General features: G+C 36.0%; 1 protein-coding gene and 1 long non-coding RNA gene across 2 annotated transcripts in view; one reads left to right on the top strand and one right to left on the bottom strand.

Moving 5' to 3' along the window:
• LOC136801684 (uncharacterized) overlaps positions 1-14102 on the bottom strand; it is a 34241-nt gene that overhangs the window by 1776 nt on the left and 18363 nt on the right. The window lies entirely within an intron of this gene.
• Positions 329-11098, top strand: LOC136801682 (uncharacterized). Its single transcript, XM_067058328.1, has 3 exons — positions 329-8599; positions 8795-10735; positions 10954-11098. Exon 1 carries the CDS (start codon positions 756-758, stop codon positions 7467-7469), a length of 6714 nt encoding a protein of 2237 aa, XP_066914429.1. The 5' UTR covers positions 329-755; the 3' UTR covers positions 7470-8599; positions 8795-10735; positions 10954-11098.

Below are 14102 nucleotides of genomic sequence, written 5' to 3'. Positions count from 1 at the left end.
AAAAAGTGTCGCCTCGTGCGTTTAGATATACCAATTCTTAAAAGCTACGGAGATAACATTGACCCCTGCCGTTCCGGTAAATAGAAATTGTTTTTATCTCCCTAATGTTAAATTTCTGCAATTTGGAGAAAGTGTCGGATCACGTCGCCTCAGCCCCGCTCGCTCAGAAGTGCGGGACTTGAAGTAGTGACTTGCTCAAAGTTTTCGATCGTGAATGAATCATCTGATTGGCTTATCCCTATTTCCTCATCAAAATGATTGGCTAACTTCAATTAGTTGTCATGGTTCCTATCCTTCTTCCTCAAAACAACTCTCTCCAATTTTTTTTCCCACTGAAAAAGAACAATTTTTTATGATTGCTGGTAATTGATCCATTCATTTTGACTTTATTTTCAAATTCGTTCTTCATTTTAACTGGTAAAAGGAAGTATCCGTTCTTTTAAAAATTGGAAAAAATCTCTTTGTTGTTTTGGAAAGATCAAAGACTGTTCAACATTGCCTTTCCTGCAAGCAACGATTCAGTTTTCAGGTGTCAGGGAAGTATCTTTGCTATCTTTGTATGAACTCATTTTCCCATCACAGGTTTGAGTATTCACTAATTTAATAATACCTGTCATACCTGCTGTGCCTGTGTTGAAGCTTAAAATTAAAATTTTAAAGTATTACAATCTCCCAAATAGATAATTGAATTATTTTCGTCGTAAACAACACTTTATTTAATCTAATACTTTTTGCCATTGCTTCTGACAAAAATTATGTCACATGAATCAAGAAAATTTCCATTGGGACTAGAAAATTTTGGTCAAAATGTTTGTTTTTTCAATTCTGTCATTCAAGTTTTATATTCGGTTAAAAGCTTTCGGGAATTTGTGTATCAATTTGAAACCAATATTGGCAATTCAGGAAAGTTAGCAATCAAAGACTTATTTTCCTCTATCACATCATCTGCCTTACCTATAGAAACTTACCATATTATTCCTTCTTTTGACCTTGGGCCAAGTTATAATGAATATAATCACAGCCGATTCCAACAATTTGACGCTCATGAATGTATGACATATATTCTCAATCAAATTTTTGCATCACAACAAAATAGCTCATCTGGAGAATCTATTTTCAAAACAACTAGCATACAGTCAATATTATGTCAAAGCTGTTCCACTGCATCAGAGATGAATGTGTTTGATCAAATATTCTCTATTGAATTCACTGATCGTTTTAATCATAATTCAATTGAAAATGAAATTTCCAGGCTGGTCAGTGACCCACATGGAGAGTTGCTTGAAAGTCTGTATAACTGTGAAAATTGCCCTACTCCAACAAGGGCTACAAAGTGTAAAACAATTATTAACATATCTGACTATTTCATTATATCACTGGTTTTATTTCGCCATGATCGTGCTACAAACACTTCGAGAAAATTTGTCCCTAACCTACACGTTGAAAATTCTTTTGAAAATGTATTGCTAGGTAAGCTAAATTTGCATGCTGTAGTCTTTCATCATGGAGATAGTCTCAGTAGTGGTCATTATACTTCCGCTGTAAAATATGAGGAGAAATGGTATAGGGTCAATGATGCGATAGTCTCAAATATTCAAAACCCCAATTTCAACTGCGTAGTCAATGATAACATTGCTCCTTACATTCTTATCTATAACAAATCCAACCATAAAGGAAGTGAAATCTCCCTATCAACCAATAATCAAAACTTAGGTCTTAGTTTTTTTTCAAAAGAAAATAATGCAATGGACTCTGAAAATATACAATATTCAATGTCATCAAAAGCCCAAACACAACATTTGAAGATCAGCAAGAAAAAACCTGATAAGCTACAAAAAAAATGTGATTTGCATAATGCCACTTTTTTACCTCCTTTAAAAAATGAATCAGAAAGGCAAAAGAGGAAACGTAAAAAAACTATGCGAATTGAAATTACAACAAAAAAACATTGCACTGAAAAAAAGAAGTCTTGTGGAGACAGCTTGAGAATTGATTTTGAAAAAGTTGCTGCAAGAAAAAAAACTGGCTTCAAAAAGTATGAGCATCGTAATGCTAAAGAACATGTCGAGCTTGATAATATCTTGGGCAGTATATTTAAAACAAAAATCACTTCATTTGAAAATTTAAAAAAAAATGATTTGTCAAAATCAAATGAACCTATTATAACTGAAAAAGCAAAAAGCAAAAATTACGTATCTAACATAGACTTTTCTTTACTACCAACAAAAAGTATAGAACAGCAAAAAACTAAAAATAACATTGTACAGAGAGATATTGAGATGTCAGAACCAACAGAATCCCAAAATGCTAACCTTTTAGTTGAACATCATCATGGAGATCTTCATATCCATGAAAATCATTTAGTAAAAGAGGGTATAACATTCATCGAAGGGGAAGATTTGCATACTGTTGCAACTTGCATTACTTGTCATGAAGTTAGACCAATTTTCTTTTCTCATGTACCTAAAAAAAAAAATGATGAGTCTTGGAAGGTTAGGGATCAAAGATGTGTTAGGTGCTACAATGAACTCAACAAAAAAGTTAAAGGCAATCTTAATCAAGCACTCCTTTTTTCTGGAACTTTTTCCCAAGCTACAGATTGTTTCAATGACCAAGGTATTAATTTACACAATAACCAAAATTTTCTTTCTGTACCACCATTTTTAAGAGGGTTAACTTTTATTGAAACTTTACTAATTAGAAAAGTATCAGTTGCCATTTATGTTCACTGTTTGAAATATGGCATGTTAGCCTCAAAAGGCCATGCCGTTGCTATTCCCTCAAATTTAAAGATTTTCACCAAATTACCTCAATTACCCTCTGAAATAGGCATTCTTTTGATCAAGAGTGGTAATGATAGCTCACAAGCCTATATGGCTTCAAGACAGAGAATACAAGAGGCACTTAACGGTTTAATCTTTGGTTATCCAATATTTGGTTTAGATAATCCTCAACCTGGTTATACCCAATATCAGGGTAGATATCATATATCTGGTAGAATTTTAAAGGGAAAATATTTTTTGTATGAGCCTAATTCGTATTATTTTGATGTTAATATTGACAATGACCGTCTCCTAAATATTCCTGAGCATCATGGAATTATTGAAGGCCTTCCTATTGTTTCTAAGGGTAATAGTGCTACAGAAAACTCTGAGGAAGACAGAGGCCCAGCCCCTGGCCAGTTTGAAAAACTTGCTGTAGATGAAGAATTGACAACTTCTTCTGGATTTGCAGCCCAACTTAAAAATTCTGATGCTGATGAGAACATTAAAAATGCATTACGTTCATTCCTTGGGGAGAATACTAATATTGAAGAATTTATTGCAGCAGGTGGTGTAGCAGATGTTGGGAAACTATATGAAAACAATAGAAGAGATAAACCTATTCCTGAACTCTCGACAGAAGGATTTTTTACCATGTGCTATCCCCATATATTTATTAATGGGTCATGTGATTATACCATCAAGGCTGCACGGAATTTGAAATTTGAGGAATGGATAGAGCATATCTATTACTGTAAAGATAACAGAGTGCCTGCACACAGATTCCTAAAATTTCATCTTATGAATATTAATTTGCGTCAAAAGGCTTTAAATCAAGGAAGTTTTTGTGTTAATCAACAAGTAAATGAAAAACATCTAACAAGGGATGAATTACTTGAAAAGCTAGAAAATAATGACCAATCTATCCCACGAAAGTTCATATCTATGGGGGCTAACCTTGTTGACACAGCCCCATATTGGCGAGAGAGAAAACATGAGTTGGATTCTCTTTGTTTCTTTATGTTAAAAGAAAACAATGTTTATCCAACTTACTTTGATACCAATAGTTGTGCAGAGCACCATTGGGTGCCTCTACACAATCTTTTGATCAAATACCTTGCCCAAATAAATGGAGAACCAGAAAATGATATGAGAGCTAAATTCAATAGTGATTCTAGGTTCCGCCACCAAGCCATTTTGCAGAATCAACACATTATTACAACATATTTTGATGTGAGACATAACAATTATAAAGAAACAGTGTTAAAGGAGTTGTTCCAATATGATGAGTGTTGGAGTAGATATGAATTTGCTAAATCACGTGGACAAATTCATTCACACTCCTTATATTTCTCTAACTCGCACTATAATATTGTCAAAGCAATATTAGCACAAGATGAAAATGATCCATGTGTTAATATTGCTAAGGATCTAGAAAGATGGTTGCAAACAAATGAATTGAATGAAGAAAATATCTTCTCACCTCAATTTGTTTCTATGCATCCAGCTGGAGGACAGGAAAAAAACTTTGATGATAAACCATCAGAATGGATTCCAAACAAAGAAAATTGGCCTCAACCTCATGGAACGTTATCTAACATTGACAAAGATATATTAAAAAAATGCCTGTTATGTCAAGGAAACCAAGAGGAACTTAAATCTTTTCATATCAATGTAGTTAACAAGGTTTTGTTACATTCATGTAGTTCATATTGTCTCAGACGTAAAACTATTACCACCAAAGAAAAAAATCAAAATGGTCAACCGATTGAGGAAGTCATTAGATATTGTAGACATCATTTTGGTAAGTTTGATGAGGAAACTAAAACATCCATGGGAAAAGAAACAAATCCTTTCACTCCTAGACTAACTAAAGGTGAAATACAAAGATATGAAGGGAGAAATGATCATCCTCGGATGGTTCAGCACATATTTCTTAGACCATTATCTTGGCTTGCCCAATGTGATACCCAAGCCCTTGTAACAGATGATTTGTTAGCCTTGATAAAGTACATTACAGGATACTGTTGTAAAGGTAATTCTACTACAGAGGAGCTCCTTGGTATCTACAAACAAATTCTTAACAAAGCAGACCCAACAATATCACTACAGTCAGTAGCTCAAAGGTTGATTTTGAAAACAGTTGGGAATGTTGATACCCCATCGTCAGCTGCTGACTTCATAAATGTTAAAGGTAAATTATATAATTGTAGTCGGAGATTTAAGAGAATTGGACTGAGTGGATTTAGACTATTTGACCCACAGGCCAAAAATGGTGAGGTCACTAAACAGAACACCTTAGACAAATTTCTTAGTGATACCAGAAGAGAACAAAATCCTAACATTAGTTTGTTTGACTGGGCAAAAAAGTGTGATTGTCCCAAAAGAACATCTTGTGGAAAAGACCATGTTCCTGTGTTTACAGGCTGTCAACGCTTTTGGATTTGGCCAACAGGTGAAGACTTTTCAAGAGAGCTTTTGATGAAATTTCATCCTGGTACTTGGAGAAATGTTGAAGATCTGAAAAATGGCTTTGAAACATACACCGAATCCTTTGCTAATTTCTTAGATACAGATTATTGTCCAGAGTCTGTCAGAATGATGTTGCAGTTTGCTAAAATTGCATATGATAAAAAATTGGATAGAAAAAAAAGATTACATCAGCAGTGCGTAGTACCACAAGAAATTGATATTTCTCACTCAACAGTTTGTAGCCAAGACAGTCAGGATAGTCAAGCTTCTCAAGAGTCTGTTATTGACACTATGGGAAATCGCCTCCTAAGAGATTTTGCAAGAGAGAACAGAGCATCTATTGAAGAGGCCCCAGTAGATGAAGAAGTACTCTACAGTGGTGGAGATGATTTTGACTGGCATCAAAATGGTTTGAGATGGTTAGGTGTTCAGTCGTTTTCAGAAGAACAGATGAATGATACAAAAAACTGGCTGTCAGATGTATCTAAACAAGCAACTGAAGCATATGAGAGAGAAGGAAGGCTTTGTAATTTACCAGAAGTAGACCCAAAATTGGTGAATCACATTCAAATGTTAATAGTATACTACAACATCAAAACTTTATTGGAATATGCCAGAGGGAATTTTAATGTAGGATATGACAATTGTAAAAGACTCATCATACAGGGTTGTGCTGGTACAGGTAAGTCTCAGGTTGTAAAAATTATTACACGTCTTGTTCGTCGAATTTTTCAATGTAATCGTGCTGTATTGAATGTTGCTCCCACTAGTGCAGCCGGTCTGTTATTACCTGGAGGAGGTACTATACATTCATGTGTCAACATTCCACGGAAGACTAAAGAAAAATTTACTCTAGCAGATCGCCCAATGTCAGCAGAACAAAGTGGCCTTTTGAAGAAATTGACCCTTGATAACGATAATAGCAAACTATCCCTCATGTGCCTAAATGCAGATGAAAGAGGAATGGTTGGTCAATATGTCTTAGCATGGTTCCATCACCGGTTTTCTGAAATGTCATCGAATCTTTTAAATACAGAGAGTGATGTCCCTTTTGGTTGTATACCAACATTCAATTTTTTTGGTGATATATTTCAATTGAGAGCCATTGGAGAGCGCAATCTGTATGATAAAGTGCTTGAATCGACAGATCCAATTGATATAGCAGGTGGACTTGTCTACAAGAATTTTGTTGATGTATTTATATTAGAAGAAATTATGCGACAACAGTCTGGTCAAGCAGCTTTGCTGAGACGCTTGGATAATCTGCGAACTGGTAATGTTACTAAAAAGGATTGGGAGGAAATTAATAATCGTTGTTATGCTAATCTACCAGCTGAAGATAAAATTCAATTTGATAATGAAACTTCGGATGTTATTTGCTTGACAGAGACATGGAAAGAAGCCAAAAAGTATAACCGTTCTGTTTTAAATACGAAAATTTACAATAGTGAAAAAGTGGTATGCGCCGAGTTTAAAAGTATTGGCCATGGGGCACATCATAATACTGCAAAAGAGTCCTTGTCACAAATACCGAACAGAACAGTCATCGCTGCAGGATGTAGAGTAATTTTAACAAAAAATCAAGGGTGTATGACTAGGCTTGGTTTGAACAATGGTGCAATAGGAACTGTCGTTAGTATTATTTATAAACCTAACGTTAGACCACCCCAGATGCCAGAGTTTGTTATTGTTGACTTTCCAAGATACAAAGGCCCCGTCTGGGACGAACTGCACCCCACTTGGGTTCCAATAACGGCAAATGTTGTCACTTGTGAGGATGTCAGAAAATGTTGTAGACGTACTGGTTTTCCATTGATCACAGGTTATGCTATCACTATAGCTAAATCGCAAGGTATGACCATTGGACCAAATCAACAAGTCACAAATGTCATTATTAAGTTATCACCCGAAACTAGGATGGAACAGACAAACTGTGGAACATCATACACTGCTTTCTCGCGTGTCACACAAGATAAAGATTGGTGTTTAGCAGAACCCGTTCCTTTTGAACGTTTGGAATACATCAATAGAAACCCACAACTTAAACTGAGAAAGGAAGAGGAAAAAAGACTACAGAAGCTCTCCGCAAAGACAATTGCTGACAATTCGTGTTCAATTGAACAATACCTAGAGATGTTACGTGAAGTTGATTTATTCTGTGATGATGGTATATCAGATTCCAACTGCATGGACCCTTGTTGCTCTAGATGTTTGATTCATAAGAATCAGCTATAAATAATAGAAAATACTAGTTACGAACAGTAGTATAAACAGTTGCCAGAGAAAAGTGATGTGAATATAATAAAAATATGTAGATTGTACAATAGTGTTGCAATAAGGAAATGGTGTCACTTGTATAAGTTGTTATTGGAGTTGGGCATTATGTTTAATGCATGTCTGGAAGGGTGGTAGGGAGGCCCAGACACAATGAGTGTATGTTCCACTCACATTTCATGAAATGATTCCATCTGATATGTTAAGCAGATGTATATATACCACACTTTTGAAAATGTTGATGTTATGTGTGGAAGTAACATTCAGGCAATCTGATAAGTTGTAGTCATATTGCTGATGAATGTGAAAATTATTGAGTGTATGTTCCACTCGCATTTCATGAAATGACTCCATCTGATATGTTAAGCAGATGTATATATGCCACACTTTTGAATGTTGATGTTATGTGTGGAAGTAACATTCAGGCAATCTGCTGATGAATGTGAAAATTATTGAGTGTATGTTCCACTCACATTTCATGAAATGACTCCATCTGATATGTTAAGCAGATGTATATATACCACACTTTTGAAAATGTTGATGTTATGTGTGGAAGTAACATTCAGGCAATCTGATAAGTTGTAGTCATATTGCTGAAGAATGTTAAAATTATTGAGTGTATGTTCCACTCACATTTCATGAAATGATTCCATCTGATATGTTAAGCAGATGTATATATACCACACTTTTGAATATTGATGTTATGTGTGGAAGTAACATTCAGGCAATCTTATACATATATCATTATTGTATTATTTAAAGTTAATTTATTTTATTTTTCAGCAAAAAATACTAAAATGAAAGTGGAAAAAAGATTTAACCGATTTTATTGTGAAAAAAGCCCCAAAGCTGCTTGTTCAACGGGTTGTTCAACCAATCAGACGACAGACTTCGTCGTGAATAAAGAGCAGCAGGTTAGAGAGGAAATGGAGGCGCGCATGAATGAAATGAAAGAGAAACACGAGAGAGAAATGAACGAGTTAAGGGAAAGTATCAAAGAACACCAAGAGGAAAATGAGGATCAAAACCAAGACGAAGACGACATGCTTTTAGAGGAAGGAAACGAACTGGAAAACTCGCCACCAACAGAAGTAATTTCAGTCATTTGTATTGTATTATCATTCACAAACAAGGGAACGATATTCTTTAAATTATCAGGAATTCTAATAGTTTAGCCTTCGAAAATAAAAGACACAAGGAGGTTTCGTTAACCTCTATAGGAAGTATTGTTCGTCAACGAAAATCCAAAACCAAATAATTTTCTCCTTAACAAAATTATATTTTAGGAACTGACACGTGAAGCCTTCGATTTGTACAGGGTCACTCACCCAGGACCTGCATCCAATAATGCATATCAAAAATGGAAGAGTCTCGGTGGAGAAGATGCCCCGTGGTTTGTTTGGCATGTGGGGAAGCGGGGCAGGGGTAGAGCGAGAGGACGGGGAGGCAGAGGGGGTAGAGCGAGAGGACGGGGAGGCAGAGGGGTAAGCGTTTTGAGTAGGATAGGAAGGAGTGATCGGGGTAGAGGGAATGTGGGTAGAGCTGACAGGGGTGGTAGTATTGGTAAGAAGGTATGGGATAGGGACTTTGGTGGGAGGGTTGTTTTCAATTTTCAGGTTGAGAAGGGTGGTGTTGGTATTAATCATCTATGATAGCTGATTGGTAGTATGTACAAATCAATTCACCAAGACTGCTCATTGCATGCATAACACAACCAGGGCGAAATCATACAATTTTAAGAAAAATACAAAAAATCTTAGTATATAACTTTCATCTGATTAGCTGATTAATATACAACATCCCATTTATCAACCTGAAAATTATATATTGTGTTATATCGTTTACTTTCTTCCCTGGGCGTAGTTGTAGTGTTTAGACTTTCATAGATAGATGTAAGTTCTACAGAATAGTACCAACGATCCATACATTTTACAATAAGGTAGGCAAATTTCATATGTACTGCTTTAAAACATTATCTTTACCACTATTATTCCAAAGACCCCTGTTTCACAAACCGGTTGGGAAACCCACCCCACTGAAAAATCCAGCCAAAATTTTGTTCACAATGGGAAAAATACCATACAGTTTCAGCTCCACTGGGAAAGTTTTATTATTTCATCCCCATTGGAAAAACCTTCGACTTCCACTTCCACTGGGGTTGTGAGACAGGGGTGTTTCAAAATCACTATCTTAAGTCCTCTCTTTGAACTTTTCTTCTTGTTGGTTAAACAGTTTAGTATCCTTTCAGGGGGAGTTCAACAATAGTTTTTACAAATTGCATATTTTATAGTCTCCTGTGCAAGGTTTACACAGGTAAAGAAGTAGTTTTAGTATTCTTATTGTTATTATTATATAGTCTGCTGTGCAAGGTTTACACAGTTATAGAAATAGCTTTATTATATAGTCTCCTGTGCAAGGTTTACACAGGTATGTGTAATATTATATACCTATACATATAGGCAAAAAAAGATCCACAATAATTTCGCATAAAACTGAAAGAAACCTATTTCATTAAGAGTACTCATGTTTTTGAACTTTTTGTACAATTCAATACTTTTGAAGCGTATATGGATTACAGAGTTTACTTTATGAAGGTAGTAATAGTTCATCGTATATTTTTGGATCTCTTATGATTAATCTTACCTAGGTAATAACTTGGATCACTTTTCCATGATTTTTCATTTAGTGTGATGTAACAATCAAAATGGTGATGAGAAAGGACAGTATTGAAAATCGGTCACTATTACACGCTACGAAAATTGGGTTGTATTATTAAATATCTTGAAATGTATAATACTTTCTTTTTAATACAAACAATTAAAAGCCTAAAACATGTTTCTTTTATTAGGGTGTTAATGCAAGTATAAAAATGAAATTCCATAAAAAATTTTTCCTTATGTTGAGATAATATCAATATCCAAACGCCTACGCTTCACAACCGTGAAGAAAAACCTCACTGGTTTGATCCTACTACCTGAAGGTGACTTTCGCGGGAACTAATTTTCGGCAAAAAGAGGGCGTCTACCGCGAAAATTAGTTCCGCAAAATACGCCAAATTAGAACCCTCGCACCGCAAAAATCAGTTCCCTTAAGGTATTAAAGACTTACCCAATTTACATTTCAGTTGACGCTATCGAGTATTGGATGCTTTCATCTGTTGGAAAATCGTATTGGATTCGTAATTCAAACCCATTAGTAGTTAGACACGGCAAAGAAGAGAAACAGCGGTAAGAAACTATTAAATCCGTTATTTTGGGAATATTAGCACTGGCTTACAAAATTTTGCCCCCACCCCTACGAACAAATCCATCTGAAATATTATAATCATTGCTCATTATAATATGAGGAAATATCAAATGAATCGTTGTCACTCCACTTTTTTTTGTCAGCCGTTTATTTTCAAGAACTCATTAGGTTGCTATTTTTTTCTATTTTTTTATTTCAGAAACTTTCTTCCCATCGTTACGAAAGACTACCGAGACCTAGAAGTTTGTTTTTTACGAAGAAATCATCAATATATGCTATATTAATATTTTTGTATTGGCGTTTTCGATTATTATATTATGTAAATATACATTGCTTAAAACCTATTCAATCATTCATTCAGTCCTTGTTACCAAACTGCTCCGACGATTAGTTTAACAAATGAGATTAATGAGAATTGAAATTAGCTTTTACGATTAACGACTTTCCCAAAAGAATGTTCTGGCTGCACTTTATTGGAAAATTTCCAAGCAATACACTAAAATTTCTTTCCTCAAATAAAAAGATGTCAAAAATATATTTACCTTTCCGTATCGAAAGGACTAGAATGCACGCCTGTTTCAGTGACCCGGTAGCTTTTATAATTTCACCGTGGATATCATTTTTCTTTGTAAATCTATTATAATTTCCCGGGAGCAGAGGGCACTAGGTTTGCGGGATAATGTGCCGCCCACGGTTTTTGGGGGGCCCTTTTATGGTGGGAGCGAAACGGACACTTAAAGGGACTTACATCGTGGAAAAATCCACATTTTAGTGTTTTCATGATTTTCCTATTAAGACCATTATCCTAAAATTTAGGCTTTTCAGGGTCACAATATGGAATTTTAGCTTTTTTTACCGTGTTCTTTTTAAGTTTTTTCTGCCGTTCTTTATGAAATTTGTCGTTGTTTTTGTCGACTTTTCCCCAACTTTTAGTAATGCAGGATCTTTTAGATAGACACCCTCCACGACCCTATGAACATTTTGCTTGCAACTTGCGAATCGAGTGACCTGCCTGGAACGCTTCGCAATTCTTATACATATACACTGTCGCATCAAAGCGATTCTACGAAAGAAAAGTAACAACAACCATAAGTTTAAAGTACATCATTTGCTTACAAAGCTTTTTTAAACAAAAGAAAGACAGATGATCTGGAGTTTTTACAACGTCGGCTAAAGATTTCTTCCTGTGTATTTTACCGAACCAGTTCTATTTTCCTTATATTATGCTTAACACCCCCACAAAATACATGTACCCTCTAGGTCCCGAAGGTCCCGAGGTCCCGAGATAAAAATCCCTGCAAAAAATGATTGTACCCATAGGTCCCGAAGGTCCCGAGGTCCCGAGATGAAAATCCCTGGACAATATAATTGTACTCCTAGGTCCCGAAGGTCCCAAGGTCCCGAGATGAGAATATACCAAATACACCCCAAAATATACATACACCCCCTTGGTCCCAAAGGTCCCGAGGTCCCGAGATGAGAATATACCAAAAACACCCCAAAATATACTAATAAACCCTTGGTCCCAAAGGTCCCGAGGTCCCGAGATGAGAATATACCAAATACACCCCAAAATATACATATAAACCCTTGGTCCCAAAGGTCCCGAGGTCCCGAGGTCCCGAGATGAGAATATACCAAATACACCCCCACAATATACATACACCCCCTAGGTCCCGAGGTCCCGAGATGAGAATATACCAAATACACCCCACAATATACATACACCCCCTTGGTCCCAAAGGTCCCGAGGTCCCGAGATGAGAATATAACAAAAACACCCCAAAATATACTAATAAACCCTTGGTCCCAAAGGTCCCGAGGTCCCGAGATGAGAATATACCAAATACACCCCAAAATATACATATAAACCCTTGGTCCCAAAGGTCCCGAGGTCCCGAGATGAGAATATACCAAATACACCCCCACATGTAACCCCTAGGAAACAAATCAATAACGCTTGATAGCGGGTAATATACCCTTCTGTCATTAGTTTTTCAAAATAAGCAAGGGATGGTGCACAATATGAGCACTTTTCTTATAAGCATCTACTTTATAAGAATCAAATCAAAAATCAATAACTCTTGATAGACGATAGATTTTTTTTTTCATTGATGCAACCTTACGAGATAATTCTACAAAAAGTTGGTAAATTAGTCTTAGATAGGACCCTGACTCGAGGCGCTCCCATATGACTGTGTTAACCAATACATCCCGTACTTAATTATACCTCCTTCTCAAAGACACGGTAGGATTTTTTCAGCTAGTGGGGGAGGGATAAAAATAACGGACGAAAATCGATGGGGATTTATATTCCAAAATTTTTCATGGCTGTGGATTTAACTTCTTTTGTTTTCAAGTCATAAAATTCACTGGGGATGGGAAAAATAGCACAACATTTTGCACGAGGATTGGTTTATTTGATTATTTTTAGTAGGGACAAAAATTTGAGGATAATTTCTCAGGCCACCAGAGACGATAATTTGGCCGATTTTTCCAGTGGGAAGCGTTCCCAGTGGGTCTGTGAGAATGGGGTGTTTAATTTATGACCGAAAACTCTCAATCTCTTCCTTGTAGTAGTAGATCTTGAATTAGCTTTCATCTCAAATACTTGTTTTCCCCATGCAGTTTGAATATTAGGCGAAATTTTCGATTGGTATATTTTGGGGGTGTATTTGGTGTATTCTCATCTCGGAACCTCGGGACCTTTGGGTGGGACCAACACCAAGGGGGTATATGTATATTTTGGAGTGTATTTGGTATATTCTCATCTCGGGACCTCGGGACATGTGTGGGACCTTTGATAAATGAATACTGTAGAGGGAATAGTGTTTCTATATTTTACATTACATTTCTTATTTTTGCCAAACCAAAGTCTTTTGTTTAAATGAATTTTGGGGTGAGCAAGTTAATGCTTTTCTTGCTGTTCTGTAAAATTCAAAGTATGACTGACCCAAGAAGGAGCTAGCATCTTCTTCCTCTTCCTCCCCCGCCAAGCGAGTGCAAGTTTCGAGAAACTACCTTTTTTATTCTGCTTTGTCTTTTTGAATCTTTCTATAACTCGAATTGGAAATTCAAATACTCTCTATAATTCGAAGTAAATTCTTGGTCCCTTAAAGATCAAATTAGAGAGAGTCAAATGTAAATGGCATCACTTCAATCACGAATATTGTTCTTTTACTGAAAGAAACCAACTCTATCGAGGCTGTCCAACTAATTACAGTTGACACTCTCTTATTCGACGTTTTACTACTCGATACGCTCCCTTATTGCCGACCCAAAAAAATATCAGCGTTTTGATTGGTCGAGAGCATCGAGATATTTGCGATATTTCATATTTCTCTAGTA

This window comes from Clytia hemisphaerica, unplaced genomic scaffold (assembly GCF_902728285.1).
Source record: "Clytia hemisphaerica strain Z4C2 unplaced genomic scaffold, Clytia hemisphaerica genome assembly, whole genome shotgun sequence".
In the NCBI taxonomy this organism is placed as follows: domain Eukaryota; kingdom Metazoa; phylum Cnidaria; class Hydrozoa; order Leptothecata; family Clytiidae; genus Clytia; species Clytia hemisphaerica.
Note: the sequence above shows the minus strand (reverse complement) of the source record. Positions and strands in the feature narration are given on the sequence as shown.